General features: G+C 38.2%; 1 protein-coding gene across 1 annotated transcript in view; it reads right to left on the reverse strand.

Moving 5' to 3' along the window:
* The window catches only part of Tox (thymocyte selection associated high mobility group box), a 158,164-nt gene that overhangs the window by 43,159 nt on the left and 89,652 nt on the right, over positions 1-25,353 (reverse strand). Inside the window, exon 3 of the mRNA XM_036179883.1 lies at positions 9,529-9,810. Coding sequence (XP_036035776.1) covers positions 9,529-9,810 — 282 coding nt within the window. The remainder of the gene's footprint in view (positions 1-9,528; positions 9,811-25,353) is intronic.

The raw sequence follows: 25,353 nt of genomic DNA on the forward strand, positions 1-25,353 counted from the left end.
AGGTACCTCATATCAGTACATCATCTTTGTTTTTGCTCTGGCTGAAACAAGAGCATAACCATCTTTCAGTTACCAGTATGCCAAGCCTTCCCCTTAGAAACATACTCAGAATTATCTTCCATGCATGAGAACTGACAGTCATATGAGAGGACCAATCTAAAAGATAGCCATTCATTACTCATTACTCATGATTTACTGTCCTTCCCTCAATAATTAATCTAGGCCATCAAAGCTATCTTGGGTGGTAATCTTCCAACTGCTTATAAAATTGCCGGCATGTAACTCAACCTTGCTTTGAAATAATGCCACATTTTTCACTATAGATGTACATGAAGGAGAAAAAAGGTATGCATGAAATATCTTCGCTTTTATAAAAAGAAAATGCATTTTAGAGAGCATTGCTTGTTGTGTTGTTCAGTGTTTTTGTATAAATGATTATTTCATGGACGTGATGGCTTTGCTTTTTAGGATGCAATAAAATAGAATGAAAATTCACTGTCATGGCTTGATGTCTTCTGTATTCTAGTACTTGGGCAGTGATTGGTACAGATATTTGCCTCACAAACACAAGGCACAGTCCTCTGATGTGTGGTTTGTATTGTCACCACCTTTTGTACATGAGACACATGCAGAAATGAGTGACCCTCTTAGAGTCTCTGCTTAATGAGCAGGAATTTGCAAGGCCTACTCTCCAGTGGTAACTTTGTTCCTCATGTGAAAGGCACATGGTCACTGTCTATATGCAAAGCTTGCTTGAAAAGGAGCATTGCTTCAATTTGGAACCACTTACACACCAGTAATGGATTGTGTTTTGAAAAGTACCTGACTCTTTTGACCGCAACTATTTAGAATGAACATAAGGATGATGAATACAGTTGAGGTGAAAAAAAAAATTAGCTAAATGGATTTACAATATGTGCCTAGGTATTGTCTGGATTTTGGCTTCATACATTTATGGATGGAAGCCTGTAATTTTATACCTTAACTTTATAAGAAGTTTTGGGTTCTATAGTACCACTGTCTCATAGAAATTTCTAGAACAATAAGTATGTTCTTTGCCATGTCCAAAGTGTAGCCACTATCTACATATAACTGTAGATCACTTGCATAAAGTGGGTACAACTGAGAGTTGAAAGACTTTGCATTGTAACTCATTAAATATAAATCTAAGCAGCCACTGATGACTAGTGGCTATTATACTGGATGGCACAGAAGTAGGCACTAAACACTTATTCTATAGTATTTATCAAGTTATTGGCGTTCTGCAACTAGAGAGTAAAACTCAATTCCACTGTGTTCCATTTAGATCAAGAGAAACCTAACTATTATGCACAGAATAACATTCCACAGAAGACAGACACACTGAAAATAAGACATCTTATGAATCTTTGAACCCTCTTTTCCATTATATGGTGCTTTTCAGTAACTCACCATACATTTCTGCTCTACATTATATTCTACAGCACTGGGCAAAGGTTTATCATTGCAAAGCAAAGCTTTAAAGTACATTTTAAAATTGTATGAAAATGATAACAACTAACAATATGGCTGAATTGAAGCACTAAATGTAGCTGTGAAATTACAGAGTTATTTCATACTCAAGTAAAGTAATATTGAATAAATACATTCAAAATACATATACAAAATACATATTTACAAAATACATAAATAAATATTACACAAAAGCTTTCTTCAGTTGCACATGCTTCCTCTAACTTACTTAGAGAAAGATGTATTCAACATAATTCTACAATATATTTAGGCTTTTGACAACCCACCTCCTGTCATGTATTATTGTTTCAATATAATAGTGCATTTAACTTACTTATTACCAGGAAATAATAATCTTTTAATTTAAAAGAAGCATGTGCTCAGAATATTGCTTCAGAATACTTTTTAATCTAGAGTTCAAGACTTTAGCAATATCAGGGAAAGAGAACCAGTGGTGGGGTTAGTGTTGGAGCACTTGCCTAGTACACAAAGCACCCAGGGTTTAATCCTTAGCAACACACACACACACACACACACACACACACACACACACACACACACCCCAAGGAAAGAGAATCATCTATATTGAAACATCTCTGGAGAAGTTAGAAATGTCTATAAGCATATTTAAAATAAACTGCCATGGTCCCAAAGCCTTTAATGGAGCCAGGAGAGCTCTTTAATGCACACTATCTTGCAGTAATTACTACAGTTTAAAATAGATTTTAATCAAGCACCATCTGCACAATAGGCTGAACAACCAGCATAGAACTTCACTTATAACTCTTAACATCTAAGGTAAACATTGTAAAATCTTCACCACAGAAATGGGGAACACCACAGCACTTTTGTGATGTCCTGTTTCTAAAAGGGAAAATCTGCTGCTTATGTCCCTTATCTTCTCTTTCTCAGCAGTGCCATCTTATCCCTTATGAGAATGAATTCACATAAACATGGAAAGTGAGCCATCTAGTTACCGCAAAATCAGCAAACCTGTAGCACTTCTTTTGCTTTATGGTTGGGTTTATTATCATTATTAATAATACCAGCACATTCAATGAATGACTCAACACATCAATTATATGAAAACGTGTATAAAGGGCTTTAGTTTTGAAATGGTTCACAACCATGGGGCATTGTAGCAGTACTGGCTTATAAAGGAAATTCATTTTTAAGGATCCTTGATTCTAAAATAAAACAAAAAATAAAACCCTGCATATTTTTTGGATGAGTTTAGCAAAGACACTTAGTAGCCTTATGTAAAACATAAACTTTGGGCTACTGTCCAGCAAAAACTATTCTAAAGCAAGAAAATGGTTGGTTGTAATTACACATACCTACTAGCTTTTTGTGTCAGTCTCTGGGATCCACTGGATCTTTGCTAAATCTGGCTGAGTAGAGCAATATGCCTACTTCTTACTCCTCTGTACTGTGGCTTTGCCTTACAAATAAAATAACACAAGCTATTGAGAGAAGGGTCAGAGGAGGCAAATGCCAGGTGGCTAACACCAAGCCTCATGTTATTTTTATTCCATGAATTATCAAATGTTTTCAGTCATCTAGAATATGTCTAAGAGCATATGCTCTTTGAAAATACTACATCCTAGCATAATTTGAATTGATTTTAGAAACGATCATTCAAATGGCTGAATTTTAACATCTTCCCTTTGCTGGTTTATTATGGACACCATTGATGAATGTGTGTGTGTGTGTGTGTGTGTGTGTGTGTGTGTGTGTGTGTGTGTGATATGTGCATGCATGTGCACACACATATAGATGTGACAATGGATCTAATGACATTATTTAGCATATGGAAGAGGAGAAGGTCAGAAGATCCTCACTGAGGCTTCCAGAGATTGCTCTCTCCTGTGCTTCCCTCAGCTATAAGTGGTCTTTGGTGATGACAGAGTATATGGAAAACAGAAAGCTGAATGGTGCAGCTTCATTGAGGTTGTTATACTTGGTGGAATATGATTTGTGGTAAGGTAGCTATTTGGAGTTCTTCCAGGCTTTTGTAAGTGTAACCTATTCATTTTCTTTAAGGAACCTAATCTTACTTTGATCTGTTAATACCCTATCTAGAGTGAGTAGATGTTTATTTGCCTCTCTCAATATACAGTTAACACAAGAATATATACATATAAAAATGAAGAAAATATTTACTAATTTAGTGGGCATGAGCCTAAGAACTTTGGATATATACATATTATCTCATGTGAATTGTTAATGAGTAATCGCACAATAAAAACACATCAATATGGAAAGTATTTCACTTTCAAGCCCAAATTTTAAATATTATAACCCATTTCTTGATAAAGTAATGTGGCATTTTGTTCTAGCACTGTTTAGTTTTATTTACTGTGTATAGTAGACTTTCTAAAAATTTTACTGTAGTCTAGAAGTCTCTTGCTTCTTCTAGAATACTGCTTAAAAACTGCTCTGAAGGCTTGCTTGCTAATGTAGTAATTTACTTTAGTGCATGGATAAAGCATGTGAAGTAGACTCACCAAGTACCTGATTTTCTTAGTCTACCTGGTATGGCAGAGCACATGCACTGAGAAATCAACAACTTTGTAAGAATGGTTATAAGCAAAAGTTCTAAGTGGAAATAGAGAAGCATGAAGATGATGAAGTGAGCTTTCATTCAAAGGTATTGCTGAACCATCCACAGAAGACAAAGCCCAGGATGTCTATAGCAATGATCTGTTAAAGACACGATGTAAAAGAATGACAATCATTCATCTCAAGGCTGGAGCAAAATAATTCTCTTTGCATGTGTTCTCTCATACCCTTAGGATGAATGCTCTGAGAAGAAAAGTTTCTTGTGATAATCTCTAAACAGAGGCCAGCACTTGCAAGGGGTTTTAGTCTTAGCAAGGTGTTTAGTTAGCAAGGTGGTTGGGTGGTTGGGAGAGGTCAGAAAGCTTCAAGTTAAGTATGGTTCTATAACATAAAGACCCAAGAGACTCAGCAGAAGCAAACTAAAACTCTTTCTGGAGGAATATGTTTTCAAACCATGCCTAAAATAAGTTTCATGAAGTTCTAATGAGTAAAAACCCATACTCTAAAAGCAGAAACTAAAATAAGGCAAGATTAAAACCAGAAGAAGTAGATCTCTGACTTCATGAGTAAGAATTAGACACGGGAGGATGTGGTGGTTGAATGAGAATGGTCCTCATATATTTGAGTGCTTAGTGCTCAGTTAGTGGAACTGTTTGGGAAGGATGAGGATTACCTTGTTGGAGGAGGTGTGTCACTGGGATCTGTTAGGAGAGATGTGTTTGTGTTGATTGCTCTGAGACCTCAGTAGAGTCCTACCTTGGTTTGGGGAGCAGAGATTGTGTTTTGGTCGCTCTATGGATCTCTCAGGTTTATTCTCTAATATTTATCCCCAAGTTTTATTTTTTAATAAACAATAAAGGAATCTTAATAGGGTCAGGCTATCAATTTTTAAAAGCTCCCACTAATCCTGGTTAGCTCTCTCTTTCTGCCTCCTACTTGTAGATAAGCATGTAGGTTCTCAGCTACTGTTCCAGCACCACACCTGCCTGCTGCCATGCTCCCTGCTACAATGGTCATGGAGTTTAAACCTCTGGAACTGTAAGCCCCAATAAACTCTTTCTTTATAAATTGCCTTAGTCATGGTATTTTGTCACAGCAATTGGAAAGTAACTAAGATGGAGGGTATGCAACAAATATATGAATACAAGAGATTAAATATAGGATAAAATATTAAATAACTAAAAATATTAAAGAAAATGTTTAGACATGAGAAAAATAAAGCTAAAAATACATTTGAAATTGCAATCTCCAAAGATCATTTTAATTTCAGATTAGATATATCTGAAAAAAAACCAGTTATCAAGTAAGATATAAATGTATATAAATTAATCAGAATCATAGTGTAGCAGGTAAGGAAGTTGCACAAAGCATGCTGGGGGTAGGCTGTGGAAGATGAGAAGTCTAGCACTAATCTTCTCAGAATTACAAAATGAGAAGGGAGCAAGAGGCACTATTTGAAAAAAAGTGGTTGAAATATTCCAGAAATGATGAAGTACAGAGTTAATTAAATTCAAGATAAATGTGAAGAAGCTCACATACATCACCCTGAAGCTGAAGAACACCAAAGGAAAGAGATTTTCAAGACAATTAGAGACAGTCAGGTTACTTTCAAGGAAAGATGGAGACAGTAGGTCTCAAAAGCAACAGTGGAAGCCAGGGCTCAAAAGACTAATACAACAGCCTCCAAGTGCTGAAAGGCAGTAACTGTCCATCTAGAAATATACTCAGCAGAAAGGCTCTTTAAGGTAGGCATGCTCCAAGAATACCCATGCCAGAAGAATACTTTAAAGCTAAGACAAAGTAATGCTAGATGTAAATGATACATATAAATAAAACTGGAGGAAAAAGAACTACATAAAACAATGTACATGGTATTTTATGAATTTTATTACATTAAGGAATTTTAAAAATTATAATTAAGATGAACCTTAACAAACATATAAATGTATAAATCAGAAAGAAAGTATTTGGACTTAAAAATAACCTAAATAACAATGTAAAGACATCAATTAGTTTACACCTTTCATGTACAAAACCTGTGCAAGCCCAAACCAGATCAAATCTCAATGTAGAAAGAGGAGTTGGGCACACAACCCCACTCTTAGCTGTGGAGCTTGGTACTTGTTAGCTACCAGGAAAGGGAGAAACAGTTTTCTCTAAGAGTGTAGCTACTGACTGGTAAGTCAACCATAATCCCATGGAAGACCACACAGCCAAGAATATTTTGGGAGGACAATTGGCATTGAAGGGATTAATATAAAGGACACAAAGTTGGTAGATATGGAAGGGGCAGGGAATTTGAGATGGTTTGGAGAAGTGAACATGAATAAAATATGTTACAGAAAACTCACAACTCTCAGAGAACTAATAAAAAAAGGAAGAAAAAGAACATCGAGTTTCTATTCTTAAAATCAGAAATAATTGGATGAGAAAAATAAAAATTTTAAAGAAGACAAAACAAGTAGTATAAAATGTCTATGGGGCAAATAGAAAGTAACACACTGAGAAGGCGCTATAGGTCCACATGTTTGTGTAAGTGTTGTAACTTCAATTTCAGAGTATAAGATCATCAAACTATGCATCATTTATGAAACACATATAAGCATTTCAATGGAAAAGTGAAAATAAAAGGAAGAAATGTATCTACTGTGATTCTTAGTGTATAATTAAAGGAACAACTATATTCAAAATACACATGTAATGCTAGATACTTGTCTTGTAGTGTCTGTTAACTTACAGGACCTGGATTACAGACGTGGAGCCACAAGGCTGAGTTTTTATTTCTTTGCCATTTCTCTGCAGGTCTCATTTGTGACTCAAAGCTGTCAATGCCACTTCAGAGCAATCAAAGCCATGGGTGGTGTTTGTAAGGTGATAATTAATTCTACTGGTATATTTACAATATTTTTTTTTCCTGTCAAAACAGACTTATTACATTTAATTGTTCAATTAGATAAACTAGAATCAATATGTAATTGCTTAAAGACAGCATGGTGTGCTAAGAGGGACTCTGAAAGGTGCTTTCTCTGGGGTGGAACTCAATATTCCTGTTTGGTTCACTTGTTAGAAATGATTTCAATGAACTTTTTACTCAATGCTATTTCGCATTTAACTAGATTTGTCATAGTACAACATTGCACACAAACCCTACACATACATATAAAGGTAAAAAAGTAGTATTTAATTCTTAATTGTCATAAAAAATGCCTAGGTACTTTCAGCAGAGGATTTTTCTAGCAGTTTAAGACATGTAAGTTGAATAAATGGCAAAGAATTCTGAATCCATAGTGAGCAACAGCATTCAGAATTGTAATAAGGGGCTGAATTTTCTTAAGATGTGTAAAAGAAAAAAAAGCCATTAAAAACAAAACAAACAAACAAAAAAACCCAAACCAGGAATGTTGATGAGAAATCCATCTCTTCACCCCCCCATACCAAGAGCTCAAGTCACTGCTAAGAACCATACAGGCTTATTGCTACTTAGAGACATTTTGAGATGTAGATATTGGGTGACTAGATAGGAGACTCACTGGTAAAATTTCACACCAGCTTGGAGGTTTATAATATACAAATCCATGCACTGGAACAATTACAAGCTGTATTCCTAGGGGGTTAACAGTGAGTGGTGTGATGCATTTCTAAAAGTCTCAGGCTCCTGTCCACTTGACCACCAATGTAAGTTGAGGCCCCTATAGAATGTTACTGTAATAAAGACATATCCTGTATACCATTGATTATTAGAAGATGCTACAAATTTTGCATTAATTATTTGAATTTTCAGGAAGGAATTCTAGTAAAGATATAGCCCTGATCCACAAAATGGTCATTACTGTGAGCTAAACATTGATCTAACAGTATAATACAACATATATTTCTGGCTAGGTGATTGCCTAGAACCCACAAATCTCTGGCCACAAGCATATGATTGGTGTTCATATTTGGGTCCAGGCAACCACTGGTTGTTAGGTACTAGTAGAATAATCCATATTTTGTTAGAAAAACTGTTTTTGTCATCTAAATAGTCAGTTGATGTTCAGGCTTTCATGAGCCCAGTGATTTATTTATTATTAATTAGAATTTTTATTAAGAGATTTTCTATTAATTTTACATACCAACCACAGATTCTCCTGTCCTCCCTCTTCCCATCCCCAGCCTTTCCCCAACTCACTTCCCATTCCCACCTCCTCCAAGGCAAGGTCTCCCATGGGGAGTCAGCAGAGCCTGGCATTTTCAGCTGAGGAAGGTCCAAGACCCTCCTTCCTGCACAAAGCTTGAGCAAAGTGTCTGGCATCTAAGGCAGCTCACAGATGCCTGTAACTACAGTCCCTATGAGATCCAGAACCTCTGGCCTCCTGGGTTACCTGTACTCACCTGCATATTGTCCACCCAATGCCTATTTATAATCAAAAATAAAGTAAATCTTTAAAAAAAGAATGTAGATAGAAAGACAGTATTTGTGTACTGTTGGACATTTCCACAGTTGGTAGACACACATCCTTCTCACTAGGATAAATCTGGGCAAGGTTTCATTGGTAATTAGGGAGGGAGGGAAGAAGACGGGAGGGGAGGGGAAGGAGTGTTTAGTGTTTTGGGGTAAAAACATTCAGGGTTTTGGTTCAATCATTTATTTTTCTTTTCTCTCTTTAAAATATTATATTTTAAACAAACAATTCCCTTAAACAACTTTAAAGAAATTTAAAGGAAAATTCAGCCAAAATTCATGCCCTCCAAGGGCATTTGAAAAGCAATTTCCCACCCAAGTGATTTAAAGAAAGGCATCGAGTGATAAAGCCAAAAGGAACCACAAAATGTTAGCACCCAACATAGTCTCTGTTCTGCAAAGCCATCTTCTACTCTGTGGGAGAGTTGGGTCAGGTCTTCTGAGGCTGATCTAACAACATTCCAGCATGCATTCTGATCCCCCATTTGCACTCCCTACATACACCCTGCAGGACTTTCACTTCTTACAGTGCATTGGAGCTGGAGAGACAATTTAGCAGGGTGCTTTCCTAGCATCAATTGGATCTCCAGCATTCCACAATGGTGCACACTTTTAATTCCAACACTCAGGAAGTGGAAACAGGGCCATCAGAATTTCACGGTCCTCCTAAGCTACACAGCATTTCAGGAGTTTGAGGCTAGCCTGTGCTACATGAGACCCTTAAAAGGAAAACAAATGGTCCCACAGAGAAAAATGTTTTGGAAGGCAGTAAGGTAGGCTTGGTTGCAGAAGTCAAGTACAACAGGATTTCTTTAGCCCTATTCACTATGTGGACCATACATTTTAAGAGCAAAAACAACCTTTCAACCTTTGTATTATATATATATATATATATATATATATATATATATATATATATTTAGTTTGTGACCTCATGCTTCATTAACCAAGTGTATGCTCCTCACCAATGTTTCTCAATGGGAAGATATGAACATGTTCTCAAAGTGCAAAGGCAGTTGAAACACAGACCATACCTTGGAGGCATCATCACCTTCATCTTCATGCACTGAGCTAGAAGGCGAAGGCGTTGCTGACTTGCTCCCAGGGGGAGAAGGGGAGTTGTGGACAACGTTGCTGCCTCCCATGTTCAAACCCAGTTGTGCACTCAGCTGGGACTGGTTGATGGTGGTCAGCTGACCATGCGGCATCATGCTCGCCTGCTGCCTGATGTCTGTAGGCTGGCCTCTTGGCCTCATGGCTGCCATCTGAGGATGGGAGCCGTACTGAGCTCCTTCAGTGGTCCCGATATCTTGCATCTAAAATAGATGAAAAAATAGACACATTTTCAGAAACGTGCTTCTTAAAAGGTTCTTTTATTTTTAAATTTTGACTTTCTGACAACACCTCTCCCTATGTAAGCCCAGGACGGCTTGGAATTTATGGTCTTCCTTCTGCAGCCTCTTGAGTACTGTGCACATTATCATGCCCAGCCGAAAAATCTTGTTCTTTAATCTGTAGATGGAAAGATGCCCTATTAAGCTGTACACACAGTAAGTTTCTCTGTAGTATAACAATTCTAATATATACATTACCCACCAAAGAAGAGCAAAAGTTAGAGGTTGGATATAGCTTAGTGGTAGAGGTCATGAACTGGCATGGGAAAGGCCCTGGGTTTTAATCTCATTACCACAACCAACCAGCCAAAACCAGAATTTGATAATTTGGTCAACATCACATTTCATCTACCAAGACCAATTCATTGTACTTATACTTTTGTTCTGAAAAGTAGACATCTTATTAATTTATATTCACACATTATAGCATTGTATATATTTATGTGATGAAAATGTCAACATGCTGGTGCTTGTTAGAGTGCCATCCAAATTACAAAATCATTAGTGATTTTAGCATCACAGCCATCCATTAAACCCTGCATTTTAATTCTGATCATTTAAGAAAGTTTTAGGAGACAGTAAGGGAATGAATGTTCTTAGCTTAAATATATTTTATATTTTTGCGGGTTTCACATGAGTTCACTGTACTTGCGTCATTTCTACTCCTCCTTCTCCCAACTCTTCTCATACCCCCATTCTGTATTTATTATATATAATATAAATATATAAATATAAAACATACATATATAAACATGTATACTTACATGTAATATAAATTTATATAAACACACACACACACACACACACACACACACATATATATATATATATATATATACCATACACATATAAAAATGTGTATATTTCTAAAACCTGCTTAGTCCATTTAGCATTGTTTTTATATATTTAGGGCTGGCCAGTGGGGATCAGTGTGGTTATCACTTGAGAAAACTGATGCTGCTTCCCTCACACCCATTGACTATCCACAGCTCCTAATCTAGGGTTGGGGCTTGTAGAGTTTCCTTCATCTTTGTTGGCATGCTGACTGCTGTGACCATCATTCACATCTTGCTTAGGCAACCATATTGTTGAGATTTCAGGGGTGCAGTATCCATGTCATGTCTATAAGACACTCTCTCCCTGCAGGTGCCCTGGTTCAGTTTAATCCTTTATTGAGTATCAAGAACGCTCTCCTAAATACTGTTCTTAGAATGCTTATCGACAGTATTAACCAGCTGATTGACTATAGCAGTGACTTGGCTGCAAGGACAGATTTGAAAGCAAGGCTCTAAAACTGCAAGGTCTCCATATTAATCCATTACGTTATCTGGGTCACTGCTTTTCAGCCTTAACGAGACTCACTCTTGTAATTCAAGCAATGACTTTCGTCTCGGCAGGATTAAAATTAAACGCATTGGGGGATGAAGCGCTTATCATTATCTGGAGGTTAAATGCATTGTGTAAGAGGAGTATGGTGGATTTCACTGAACATTTCTCCAGCAGTTCCAAACCTAAGGCAAAAGGTCCTGGTCTTATTGTTATAACTTGTTTAGCTTCCTGTTAGAGGGCTTGTTAAAAAGTGCTCAAGATAAGAGAACAAGAAACCAGAGGATGGACAAATGTGCAGTGAAGGACTTTATAGCTAAAAATACACATGGAACTGAAAAATCTAATTAATGCTATCTGTTGTTGCATAACAAAAATATTCCACATAGACAAGATGCTTAGTAATTACCCATCTGAAACGTCATTACAACCTGGAAAAACATATGAGGGCTAAAGAACCCAGTCCTGGTCTTTGTTTTTGTTTCTTTTGTATAGCAGTGAAATTATTTCCCATCAGTGTACACAGCCATTTCACAACACTGTTAGATCCCGCTGAACAGAGAACGTAGCTCTGCAGGTCCGGAGCCTCTGGTCCTGCTTCCTAGCAGGCCTCACATTGGCCACTTCATCATGGAGGGCATTCTCCAGCTCTTGGGCAGGCCCCACCCCAAAGTGGCTGCACTTTGGCTTCCTGTTGGTGAAGTTTCCCAACTTCCTAGTCCAACCAACATATTTTTTTAAAAATAAACAGTATTGCTCTAATTATTTAAAGGTAGTTTTATAATTCATGAAGCACTCCCACAGTTATAGGAGAGATGCAGCGTTCACAGATACTCTGCCATTTTTAGAGGGTGCCTTGAAAATCAGAATGGGCTTTTAGAAGAAGAGGGGACTTAAACTACGGTTTCTAAGGCTTGCTCTCAAGTGTATCAAATGTCTATGCATCTTAGCATTTAGAAGAGCATGGAGAAGCATGGGCATGGAAAAGTGGCTGCCTATGAATGAACTCTGCCCTATTGCATAGCCCACTCTATCAATCCTGCATGAGGTAAAGTGCTCGGGTACACATTTAGACTTGGGTATCTAGAGAACACCTTCCTAAGTTCAGAAAATTAGAAGTATTTGCCAGCAGAGTCCGACTTGACCTAGTCATCTTTCTAACACTATGGAACCATTTGATACCTCAATTTCTTTCCATGCATCTCTGGTTTCAAAGCACACATCTGTGTGGCATGTTTTGAGCCCATTTTAACTCATCTACACAGAAATCTGGTAGTTTTAACCAGGTGTTACAGGATTATGATTTCAAAATTGATTTTCACACAGAGCCTCTGGATTTGTGGCAATGAAGTGCTCCTTAAAGAGGTTTAATCTCCCTTATCAGCACCAATTTCTTCTACTATTTTGCAAAAGACTTGTTTTCCCCCCTCATGTTAATTTGTGTTATTGTAGGTCTATATTCCTGCCCCTTCATTAAAGAGGAAGTAGCCTTGGCCACAGTGGAGCAAGGGATCATTGGGTAAGGATGGTGAGATAGATGGCCAAGCAGTGGCCTTTCCCAGAGGTTCACTGTGTCCCCAGTGATGCAGATCAGGCAGACAGCAGTTTTGTTGCTGCCCCAGGAGACAGTTGTCCCATGCAGAGGGTGATAAGCATGGGCAAGAGACCATCCTCAACTCTGCAAGGCCCCACATGCTCATAACACAGTTGAATCCTAGCGCTACCCTGACATTGCTGGTCTACAGAAATGCATGAGTGTTACCTTGCTCTCACGGGAGCCAGTGTCAATTACTAATGGTTAGTATGGGCAGAAGGTTACAGTGAATGGATTCTAGTTATTGAAAATAATAATTAGTAAACTCACACAAGTAAACAAATGCTTTCTTTCATTACCAGTTTCCTCCTGAAAGGCACTGGTTGATTGTTACTCCTTAATGTCAAATACAGAATTTGAACTAGCCAGATGCAGTTTTTGGTTATTCACCATATTTTAAGTTCATAGTGAATAATGCAGTACAGTCACACTTAGTAGTGACAATTTTTTCTCTGTTCTTTCTTTGTTCCTGCTGGTGAAAATGTTGGATGAAAACATCATTAGAGTTTGGAGTTGGAGAAAACATCAGAGCCAACGGGCAGTTCTGTGAGGTGCCTGGAGAGCAGGAGCAAGAGGGGCGCCAGCCTTGGATTCAGTGTAACTTCCTGGCATGGGGGTCTTTAATGTGACCATCTCTGCTGAAGTTTTATTACTATCTTTTGTATGCCACTAAATGTAATTTTAACATACACCATAACTGGGTATAGACTAAAGGATTCATTTCCTTTACCATTGTGAAGAATCCAGCACAGATCTTGTTACCATAGCAGGTATTCATTGTGTTTCCTGAACTGGAGTGAGGAGATGGTGTGGGCAGGCACTGTGGCACTAACAACGCTGGCTCCATAGACATGGCCCAGCACTTCCTCATCACTTGGGGATATAATTTGCTAAGCCCTAGTGCCCAAATGTATTAGAGGTAATAGTTCTCACTTTTTTTTTAAGACTAGCAAGCCTTATTTTTTCTAATGTGACAATATTATATATCATTGGCATATTAACTTCCTGTTTATCTCATCATTTGGGAAATATACTTGATCTGAGAATGGGCTAGATTTCATTCATTCTATATTTCATTTGCATACCTGATCTGTTTCTTTAAATTTTCCTAGCTGCTGTTGTACAACAATCTCTTCCATACTTATGGGAATAAAAATGCCAGTTAAAGTAATGGAGGAAGAATACTATAATGATGAAGAGGAATTTCATATGCTTTCCTTCAAAGCCTTTTCCCAATTAATGGAAATCCAAAGTTCCATTATGATCAATTAGGAAAGAAAAGTAGACACATTCCCTCTGCCTGATGCCCTGCTCTGTGATTGACCTCCTGACTTGCATGGCACATTCCTTCTCCTATGCCCGAAGAGTTCAGGTTGAAGATAGTGTTCAACTGGGAAACAACAGGTACAAAATTTGACACACATTTCAACATGTGTGTATCCTTTGATTTTCTTTGAAAATGGAAAGAAAAACACAGGTCCATGTTGCCCACCTAAGACTATAATTTAAAAACATTATTTTGGTGTGACTCCCAGGAAACCCTTGTAATAGTGTTAGCTATATAGTGACTAATGGTGTTGAAATTGCACTCTAGAATGACATGGAACATTGGTGTTCAAAGCTATGTATGTATCACAATTCTGTCTGCTGATTCTTTGAACATCAGGATCCTTCCTGGTCCAATGTGGGAGCCTGGAAAGCTATCATTATCTCTGCCTCTAGCAGACAATCTATAGTGAAACAATTGTACACATAAGACTCTAACGACACCTTGTCTCTCTTTGCTCAGATCCAGCTGTTTAAGTGAACAGCAGTTGGTGAGCAGAGCTCAGGAGCAGGGCTTGCCCTGAGGCCCTGTCTGCTAATATGGCTCACCAGCTGCTGCATTCTGTGGTCTATGCAAGCAACTCCTGGATTTGTGCCAGATCCAGCAGCAGCAAGAGAACATGAAGAATCTCTGAAGCTCTTATGCTCACCCCTGTCTCAACATTTGACACCCTTCGCTGTGGAGTGCTTTCCCCAGGGCCATGAAAGAACCTCGTGGCTTTGGCTGTGACAAGTGCTTGCTCTCAGCCCCTTTTATGTGCATCATCAAACACATACCATTCTTAGCAGCTAACAAAAAGCTTTAGAGCCTTGCTTGGGGTTGTCCACGAAGCCCTGCTTGATTAATTAGAGTTAGAAGGCCAAGCAGTTTCAGTTTTGATTCCTAAGGAATGATACACTCTAAGAGTCTACAAGAAGAATGTAGATGTTGATATTATTTAAGTCTTCAATTTGATTATGTATTTTACCAAGGATTCAATTAATATGTAAATGTGTATACCAGAACAAATGTATGTATAAATATAATAATCAAATTTTATTTATTATTTTCATAAATACATTTCCAAGAGAGAGCTTAATTATTTATTATATAAACAAATTAATTAAATTATCCTAATGTGATCTCCTTGTGTATTCCATTTATTATTTGTAAATACATAATTTATACAAATATCAGCATTTTGCTATTAGGTGTTTGACACTGAACACCTATTGTTCAAGTTGATATTGTCAAAAGAGACAAAATACTTAAATATTACACAAACTGTATTTTTAAATATGACCAAAAATGAGTTTTGCTTTATTTTTTAAAGATTTATTTATTTTTACTTTAAGTGCATTGGTGTTTTGCCCACATGTATATCTATGAAGGTGCCAGATCCCCTGGAATTGGAACTACAGACAGTTGTAGCTTCCATGTGAATTCTGGGAATTGAACCCAGGTCCTCTGGAAGAGCAGCCAGTGCTCTCAACCACTGAGCCATCTCTCCTGCCCGTGGGAAAAAAAATGAGTTTTAGGAAGGATAGAACATCTTAATGAAAATATTTTTATCTATAAAGTTTCAAGTTTGGATTAACTCGATTTCAACTCTAAATTTCCAAAACCAAATTTGCTTTTGAATTTAGTATTTTGTATTCTTTCTTTTCTTTCAAAACACATTAGAAACTTCTAGGGTTCGCATTTCTTTTTAGTGAAATGTTACCTAATGTGCAATATTTGTAGCGAGGACAAGTAGCTACTGGGAGAAACCCAATTTACTAGACGTTATGCCACTGACACACAATGCTCTCCAGAACCACTGCCCTGGTTTCTTCTAAACTACTTCAAGAAACACAGGTCGATGCTGATGCTGTGGGCCTCTCTAGTTCTCACCCTCCTGCTTCCTCAGCCCAGGTCAACCCCAGACATGGAAGGGACCCTCATTATTCAAGAGATTTTTGCATGTGAGAAACAAACATCACTGATGAGTATTACGCAACTGAAAAGAGTCTCCCACAAGATGACCCAAATAGCATAGTAAAAGGTACAAGTAATTGTGGGGGACCTCAATACTCTCAGTGGCTTCAATGGGCCCTGGCTCTTCTCTCTAGAGTTTGACTTCTATTTCTCTTACAGGGAGCAAGTATGGAGAGAAGACTCTTTGTTACCCTCACAAATATGTCCAGATTCCTTGCACAAACAAGTGAGAGGGCACTCCGTTAGGGTTTACAAATGACATGTCCTCTCAGGCTTATGGTTTGCATGCTTGAGTGTCAGTTCATGGAGTCATATTGAAGGCTGAAGAGCCTTTAGGAAGTGAGGACAAACTGCTGAGGTAGCTTGGTGGAGACAAGCCTTAGATGGTGATGCACACTTCCAATTCCTGTCTGCTCTCCCCATATCCTGGCTGCCACCATGTGAATAAGCCTCCAAAGAATGCCTAGCCACTGTGACCCCTGCCATGCTTTCCTACCACGACATACTGTGCCCTCTGAAACTGTGAGCCAAAGGGAATCTTTCCTCCTAAAGATGGTGAAAGGTGCTTGTCTCAGAGATGAGAAAAGTAGCTGGCACATGGCATGACTCCTTTTCTTTTTTTCTTTTTTTACTTTTCTTTTTCAGATAGAGGTGGACTGCTGTCATGGAGGTACTGCTCATCCAACCATACTGCCTTTGTTTCCAGTCATCTCTCTCAGATCTTATTTATTTGACTATTTTCCCCCACCTTTAAAAAGGGAAGACTTTTCAAATTCTTACTATGCCTACCATGTGGCAGGCATTGGTCTTGGTTCCCAGCAAACTGAAAGTGGCCAACCTGATGGAAAGCTTTGCTCTGTGCAGCTCAGTTTCTGGTCTGCGAAAAACAATGCAACAGTTGAATGTTGTTGATGTGATAGTGATGAGTTTCATAAAGAAATCAGGAGAGGGGGGCTGGAGAGATGGTCCAGTGGTTAAAAGCCCTGGCTGCTCTTCCAGAGGACCCAGGTTCAATCTCCAGCACCAACACGGCAGCTCACAACTGCCTAAAACTCCAGTTCCAGGGGATCTGGCATTCCCACACAGACATACATGCAGGCAGAACACCAATACACATAAAATTAAAAAAAAAAATTAAAAAAAGGAATCAGGAGAGAAGAAAATGGAATATTTGGCATTGAGTGTCTCGAAATAAGGATTAACTAAGATAGAAGATTGTTTCCCTAAGATTGAAACTAGCTTCGTTGTTGTGGCTCATGCTGACATTTTATTTTTGTTATTGTCTTGGATGAGTTCTAATTCATGGAGAGCTATTGACACAGACCAGGAATCCATTCATCCAAGAGCTGCATCTGTGGAGACTGTCTCTGGAATAAGTGGGGCAGCTTATTGCCAGAGAGCCCAGGTGCCACTGGGAGAAAGTACACAGCCTCATTGAAGGCTGGGTTTATAGCCTGTTTTAAACTGCTCCCTGATAAGGCTAAAAGGGTACCTGGTCGATAGACAGTTCAACAAAACTGTAATGTAATTAAAGGAATTATGATTCACAATACATCTTTCTCATTCACAAACCCTAGCCATACACTGTTTCCTGTGCAACATCACCATGGGGGTTATGGAGCATGCCTTTTAACCCTTCAGTTATCAAGTGTTTTTGACTTGGGTTGAGAAAATCCATTTCTGAATGCATCATTACAATACTAATGTGATTAATTAGTAATTGTCCCCCAGTGTGATTTTTAAACTATTGACAGTATTGTCAAGCTTGACCAAACTTTAATAGGCTTCAGGGCTCCCACAAAAAAGGGAAACATGCCAATTGCAGTAGCAAAGGTTTACTTTACATCACCAATGAGTGTTTCTTATAATTCCAATTCATGGCAGGACATAATGGCTCATGGGTGAAGTGTTCTATCTCATCTAGATAATTTAGGGGACCATGTGATCTACCTTCTGTTTCCTGAGACTTATGAATTAGTAGTTTCTACAAAGTTGTATCACTCTGACAATAAGAATCTATAGATATGCTCTTGGTACTCCTGATTAGTCATGAAGCTGTTCTTTTGTGTATCTTGTGACCTTTGTATGTGTATTACAATGTGGATAGTGCTTTGCTCACAAGAAGTGCTACCCCACAAGCCTACCCCACAATGCTGATGCCTGTTCACATCTTCTTAACTTTAATATGCACAGAGACAGGGTAGAATAATGTGTCTTTTTTATTATTATCAAGAAATTTCCTATTCATTTTATATACCAACCACAGACTCTCCCCTCCTCCCTCTTCCCACACCCTAGCCTTTCCCCCTAACCCATCTCCTATACCTAACTTCTCCAAGTCAAGGTCTCCCATGGGGAGTCAGCAGAGCCTGGTACATTCAGTTGAGGCAGGTCCAAGCCTCTACCCTCTGCACCAAGGCTGCACAAGGTGTCACACTTTAATGTCAGGATACATCCTTTTGAGGACTGTTGCATTCAAACATAAAGAATAGCTTGGAAGTGCAAGTGATGAGGAATTGTGCAGTCCTCTGAGGTTCTGCTCTATGAATGGTGGTTTACTGACCAGAACAGGATCTGCATCTTCACAGCAGCCTGCACCAGCCACCACAACACTCCACACTATATTTAGACCCTATTAACTTGTGTTCTCATCCTTTCCACTCGAATGTGGATGGGATTCTGGTAGTAATGGAGATATGAGTGGCATGTTGACCTCTTCACATCAGTTCAGAACAGGGACATTGGAGTTCATCTGGAGGCTCTTAAATCACTGGCAACACAGGGCACCCAGTCAAAAGCACATCTTAGGGAGCATAATTAACACTTTGCCTACATAAAAGAGTTTCCTGGGCAGTTTTTGTACATTTACAGCTTATTAGAAATTTGAAGAAAAGTATGGCTTTAAATTAGACTTTTATTATGTAACTCATCCAATAATCCTTTTAATAATATATTATAAAACATTAAAATAGCATGAAACCCAGATAGGAAAAGGCTAGGAATCTTGTCCTGTCGAGCATAGTATTAATAACTTGGGAAAATCAGTCCAGGAAAATTATAATTCATTCAGTTTCTTTAAAGTGTCTGACTCTGTAAGTGACCTTAAGCTCCTTTAAAACAATTATGTTTTAAATATTTGTCTGCCAAAATTTTATAGCCTGTTAGATAATTGCATGAACATAGTTGTGTACAGTCTCTATGTTCTTTGGTATACCTGATTTAGTTAATATTACCATTCCTCACTCATTTATGGTTTTACATACTTTGAGTCATATAGAGTCAAAGTCTCAAAACTAATCATAAAAACTACTGACTGCTATTCATGCTAACATAATAACCCTTTCTTTAAAACAACCGCCAATAAATTTCATTATAAAAAGTTATTAAAAGGGTTAAAAACCTATTAAATGTCAAAGAATTTGCTTGACTCAAACTTCTAATAAAGAAAAGAGAATAGGCTTTCTTTCTGAATTATTTAAATCTTTACTGACTGTGCATTGAACCATGAAATTAGAAAAGTGTTATTAGAATTGTTCACTGGTTTTTATAAAAGTTGGAGCACAGAATGTATCAAACCATATTCTTTAACAAGACGAGTTAGAGCACTGAGTTCCTAATCCTAAGCACACGGCTTCTCCTGATAGAAAAGTCATAATTAAAACTCTATCCTGTAAAATGGTGATAATAAAATTATGACTAGAGAAGCTCACATGTTCATTTAGAATATGGGATATACATGCTTTAAATTTTAATTTGGGCAAATATCCTCTTTTTAAAAAAATTTTCCATGTTCAGTAAAAAGACCCTCTCAATTAATGCTTAGATTTTAATAGTAGTTAATTTTAAACTAGTGTTAGTTTGGATTTATAGGTTTATCACTTACCAAAGGCATACTAAAATTAGACACTTATGATCTAAAAAGTTAAAAAATCATAATGATATTAATCTTGTATGCAGGTTTAAAAATATATATGATAGCAGTTCTTTCTTTCTTAACTTTTATTTATTTATTCATTATTTATTTATTTATTGAGACTTGAGAAAGTTTTTGCTATGTAGCTCTGGCTGGCCTGGAACTTCCCACATTGACAAGGCTGGCCTCTAACTCACAGAGATTTACCTGTCTCTGCCTATGGAGTGCTGGGATTAAAGGTTATGCCATAATACCTGGCCCAAATAGCAATTATTATTAATAACACAACAAACATCTTTTTTTGATTCCCAGAAAACAATACTTAGCACACACATTTAAAATGGTATGGACCCAGCAAGCAGTTTCCTATCCATTATCTGTTTCCTTGTTGGTACATTCTCAACCTTAAGTAGTTATGGCTCTATGGTCTTTTATAAGTAAAGCAGATAGATATTATATTTTATATATTATTAATATATTTTTAAATACATATTTATATTTTATACATAATACCTATAGATATTCATTGCATACCAAGCACAGTACTCAATGTTGAGGTGCACCACACTATTGATCTCTGTAACAACTAGGGAGATTACCACCAGTGTCAGTGGTACAGTACCATGGTAGTCCAAAGAGGCAATTCTGCAGCCCCATAGAAAGTGAAATTAGTCACAGGCTGTCTGATCTGTAAGCTCGATCACAACCATGACACCTGAACTAGTCACCTAGTATATGATCTCATGGTCACATCTTCTTGTAACAAAAGATGTCTGGAAGGACTTGACAGTGGGGTACATCTAGGACTCAGGGCTACCAAAATTAACATACTGATTCCTTGGTAGGAAATTCTATTTAAATTTGTTTTCTTAACATTCTCTGCTTGGTACTGAAGGGGATCCTGGGAAAAAATGCAGATAGGAAGCATCCTGTGTTCAAGGGTCTCCTAGGCAGCCAAAGATGTACAACAGAGGGGTTCACTGCTGTGATCAAGAGTATGCCATAATAGACGTGTGGAGAACACTGCTCTGTCCATGAAAGAAGTTCAGAGAGCTCTGCTGTGGCCATGATACAAGTGCAGAGAGGTCTGCTCTGGCCATAACAGAAGTGCAGAGGGCATTGCTCCATCAGGGAAACTGCATTGCAGTAAGACCCTGGTAAGCATCCTCTGAAATGAAGAACAGTGTTGAGTGTAGGAGAATCCATTAGAATGGAACAAGTGGAATTTAGCCTATACATGTGGATGGTTACATTTTCATAAAAGTAATGCTGCCTATGAAAATATGAAACATAGTTTTTAAAAGTTCAATGTGTAAAGAAACCACTTAGAAAAAATGTGACTGAGAGCTGTCAGGTAGGGAATTGCATGTAACTGTCAAATGTCACACCTTTGAAGTCTTTGGATATCCTCTCTACACAGTAATAACCGATGTTACTTTAACAGGAGGACATTTACTAGTTCCTAATTTGAGACTAAATGTTCAAAAATAACACAGGGGTTTTTTTTTGTTTGTTTGTTTGTTTTTGTTTTTGTTTGTGGCAAAGCCACCCTGATTTACCCAGATCTATACAACACACAATTATAATAGCTAAAAATGTCACCACATAAATTATGTTTTTATAGACTGTCTGACTCAATCATTTCAATAAAAATCTTTTCATTTTTTTATTTACCTTTTATTTTTATTCTTTTAAATTCATTTTTCATGTGAATGGATGTTTTGCCTGCATGGTTGCCTGTGCACCATACCTGTCTAGTGCTCAAAGAGGTCAGGAAATGACATCCAATTCCCCGGGACTGGAGGAACAGACAGTTGTGATCTGCCATGTGGTTGCTGAGAATTGAACCCAGGTCCTTTGGAACAATAATCAGTGCTCCTAACTGTGGAGCCATCTCTCCAGCCTCCAAACCCTTTACAGTTTGGTTTCTTTTGTGACTCATGTCATCCTGTAATTACTTGGTAGAGTATGTTATCAAGGCAAAAATCAAGCAAAGTGCTATGTAAAGAAGAGTGAAGTGTCCCAGCCTCCATGTGGCTCCATCTGTCTCCTAGATTCTTTGTGAAGCTTTTGAGCACTCTGGGACACAGGGAAACAAGTGTTTAATCCAGATCTATTGTTAGAAATGGACACTCAGTGTGTTGTTTGCTTAGAAGAGATTCACTGTCTCCTTAACAGTAAAGACTAAGTAGATGCTTCCTAGGTTTATGCCACATGAGGTTAATGTTTGAAAAGAACAGGTCTCCAATTCTATCCTATCCTGGGGCTTGGTTGAGAGTTGAAGGAACTTTTGCAAAGATTGGATTTGGAGGTCTGAGACCTAGTCCATGGATTCATAATATTAGGGCGTTATTGGGAGCTGGTGAAGAGAAGAAGGTGAAGGCTGGTGAGAGGAAGGATGGCACTAGGGGATCATCTTGATGGTGACAGCTTGTCTTTTTTTTTTCTATGATACTTTGGCCCCATTTTCTTGACTACCATTATGTGACCTGAGTTGCTTTGCCATGCCCCTGCCATTGTGATGGACTGAAACTGTGAGCCAAAGAAAATACCCCCCCTCTTTAATTTGTTTTCTCAGGTTATTTTGGTCACAGTGTCACAAAAGCAAGCAACTTTTAACAGAGAAAATTTTCTGAACCTATTATAGTCCAACTTTGATGAGTGTAACTCTAGGCTTAATCATTAGGTATCTTCTCCCTATCTACTCTTGGTGAGGAAGTGCTTGTGGGTGAGGTTAAAGAGTTGTTGACCTCAGATGCAGGGAAGCCTACAAAAAGCATTTCTGTACCTCATAAGCTTTCAGAACTCTATAGCAGTTATACCAGAAGAAGGGATAAATACAAGTGTTAGTTATAAGGGCTTTCAGATGTGGTCTGTAGTGGGTAGCCATTCCAGCTTTGATCTGGAGGTTCCAAGCCCCATTGAGGCTTCGGGAACTGTCATGCCTACAAGGCGGGGTGAAGGGAGGACACTGAAGACCCGGGACCTGGATGCAGCACCTCTCTTGGTTCCTGGACTTTGGATACTGGAGGTAGACTGAGCAGAGTTCTCCAGAGAACACTGCCGGACTGCGCAACACCTTTCCCAGACCCTGTAAACTATCCCTTCACTTGTAAGTTATCCCACAAAATAAACCCCCCTTTTAACTATGTGGAGTGGCCTTAATAATTTCACTAATAGTGGTCCCTGGTGCTCCATGGAAGCTAACTCAGAATATGAATGCAGTAAAAGCAAGTTACCTCTAAATGTCCATAAAATATCTGTATCATCTGAAATCACAACTTTAGTAAGATACTCAAATTTTCCCAGAAAAAAAAGGCATCTTCTTCAATGGAATTTGAGTTAAATTGAATATTCTAGTATCCTTTTAGTTTTTATTGCCTGAAATTGTTCTTAAATAACTCTTCCTATTTTTCTGACCCAGCAAATCGTCTGGTTTCTAATAAAGCAATGGAGCTGTGCCATTTTCCTGTGTCTTGAATGAGTTTAAGAGTAAAGTGGGAGGTTCCAACTGGAATGGGAACACAGTGGGGGAACAAGGAAAGAGGTGCCATGATGAATGAAGGCACTATGAGAATGGGGAGAAGCAGAGTGCTAGGGAGGTTCCCAGGAATCCACAAAGATGACTCCACCATGGACTACTGGCAATGGTCAAGAGGATGCCTGAGCTGACCTACTCTGGTAATTGGATAGCCAAACACCCTAACTGTCATCATAGAACCCTCATCCAGTGACTGATAGAAACAGATGCAGAGATCCATGGCCGGGTCCCAGGTGGAGCTCCAGGAGTCCAACTGATGAGAGAGAGAAAGGATTCTATGAGCAAGAGATATCGAGACCTTGACTAGAAAAAGTACAGAGACAACTAGCCAAACTAGTGGAAACACATGAACTGTGAACCAATGGCTGAGGAGCAGTATGGCACTCTGGATAAGTGAGACAATTGTTTAGCTTGAACTGTTTAGGGGGCCCTCAGGCAGTGAGACCAGGAACTGTCCCTAGTGCATGAGCTGGCTTTTTGGAGCCTAGTGCCTATGGTGAGACACTTTGTGCAGCCTTGGTGCAGGGAGGGTCGGGGGCTTGGACCTGCCTCAACTGAATGTACCAGGCTCTGCTGACTCCCCATGGGAGACCTTGCCTTGGAGGAGGTGGGAATAGGGGGTGGGTTGGGATGGAAGGCTGAGGGGTGGGAGAAGGGAGGACAGAGAATCTGTGGTTAGTAAGTAAAATGAGTAGAAAATCTCTTAATTAAAAAAAAGGGTAAACATTATCATCTCAATCGACCTGCAGTTCTGTGGTTATGAACATGGGACAGACCAGATTAATTATATGAAGATATATGGACACATGCTGCCCAATAAAGTTGTTCTGTGTTTAAAGCATTTTGTAGAAGAAAATGAAAGTGTGCAGGAGGCAGTGATAAGAGAGAGGAAACAGGGCAACGGTGAGGGAGGAGTCTGTTTGTCTGGACTCATAATGGATTATTTTAAGTTACCAAGGAAAAATATTTACTCAGAAGTACCATTAAGTTAATTTTATTATTTTCTCTAAATTTTAATAATAGCAAGGACATATTTAAACACCATAAAAGAACTGATATCACCTTGGAGGAGGTCTAATGTCCATTTGAGTTTAAATCCAAATCATGTCCCAACAGTTTGGACTCGGGCATTCAGAGCACTATAGAGAGGGGACAATCATCACGTGCGAGGTCAGCAGTAAAGCCCAGCAGGGGCAGAGCCTTGGCCATCGAATAGGATGTCGTTAGTCCAGATTCTGAATAACTGCTAGACTGATATACCCAATCAGTTCAAAGTCATAGGAATACAAAAGGCATTACTAATTATTATGAAAACCTAATTGCAACAAAGAACAAACAGGAAAGAACGTTCCATTGTGTGTACATTTTGGACACGTCTACATGCTTTCTGTCCTTTTCATAAGCAATGCCTTGAGGTGATGTCAACTTAAGTGAATTTTTCCTAAATGATAACCTACCTCCTGAAAAAAAGAAGTCAAATGAAAGAATGATCACTTATAATAGAATTGGAGTCTTAGTAATCAACTATATATATATATGTATATATATATATATCATTTAACAATTGACCATTGTATATAGTATATATACTTGCCAAGTTCACTGTCCTTTTATTCCTTTAAAAAAAAAATAAATAACCCAAATACCAATGTCAAATTGAGTGGCCTTTAAAAGAATGTTAACTGTATGTTACTGCAAGGCAAGGCATTTCTTGTAAGTTATGAAAAATGCACTTTACTTGTGGGTAACATGTGGTTTAATGACATGGAAATAAGTTCATGGTTCCTCTGTGTTGTATTTACATTTTT

This window comes from Onychomys torridus, chromosome 2, assembly GCF_903995425.1.
Source record: "Onychomys torridus chromosome 2, mOncTor1.1, whole genome shotgun sequence".
Taxonomy (NCBI): domain Eukaryota; kingdom Metazoa; phylum Chordata; class Mammalia; order Rodentia; family Cricetidae; genus Onychomys; species Onychomys torridus.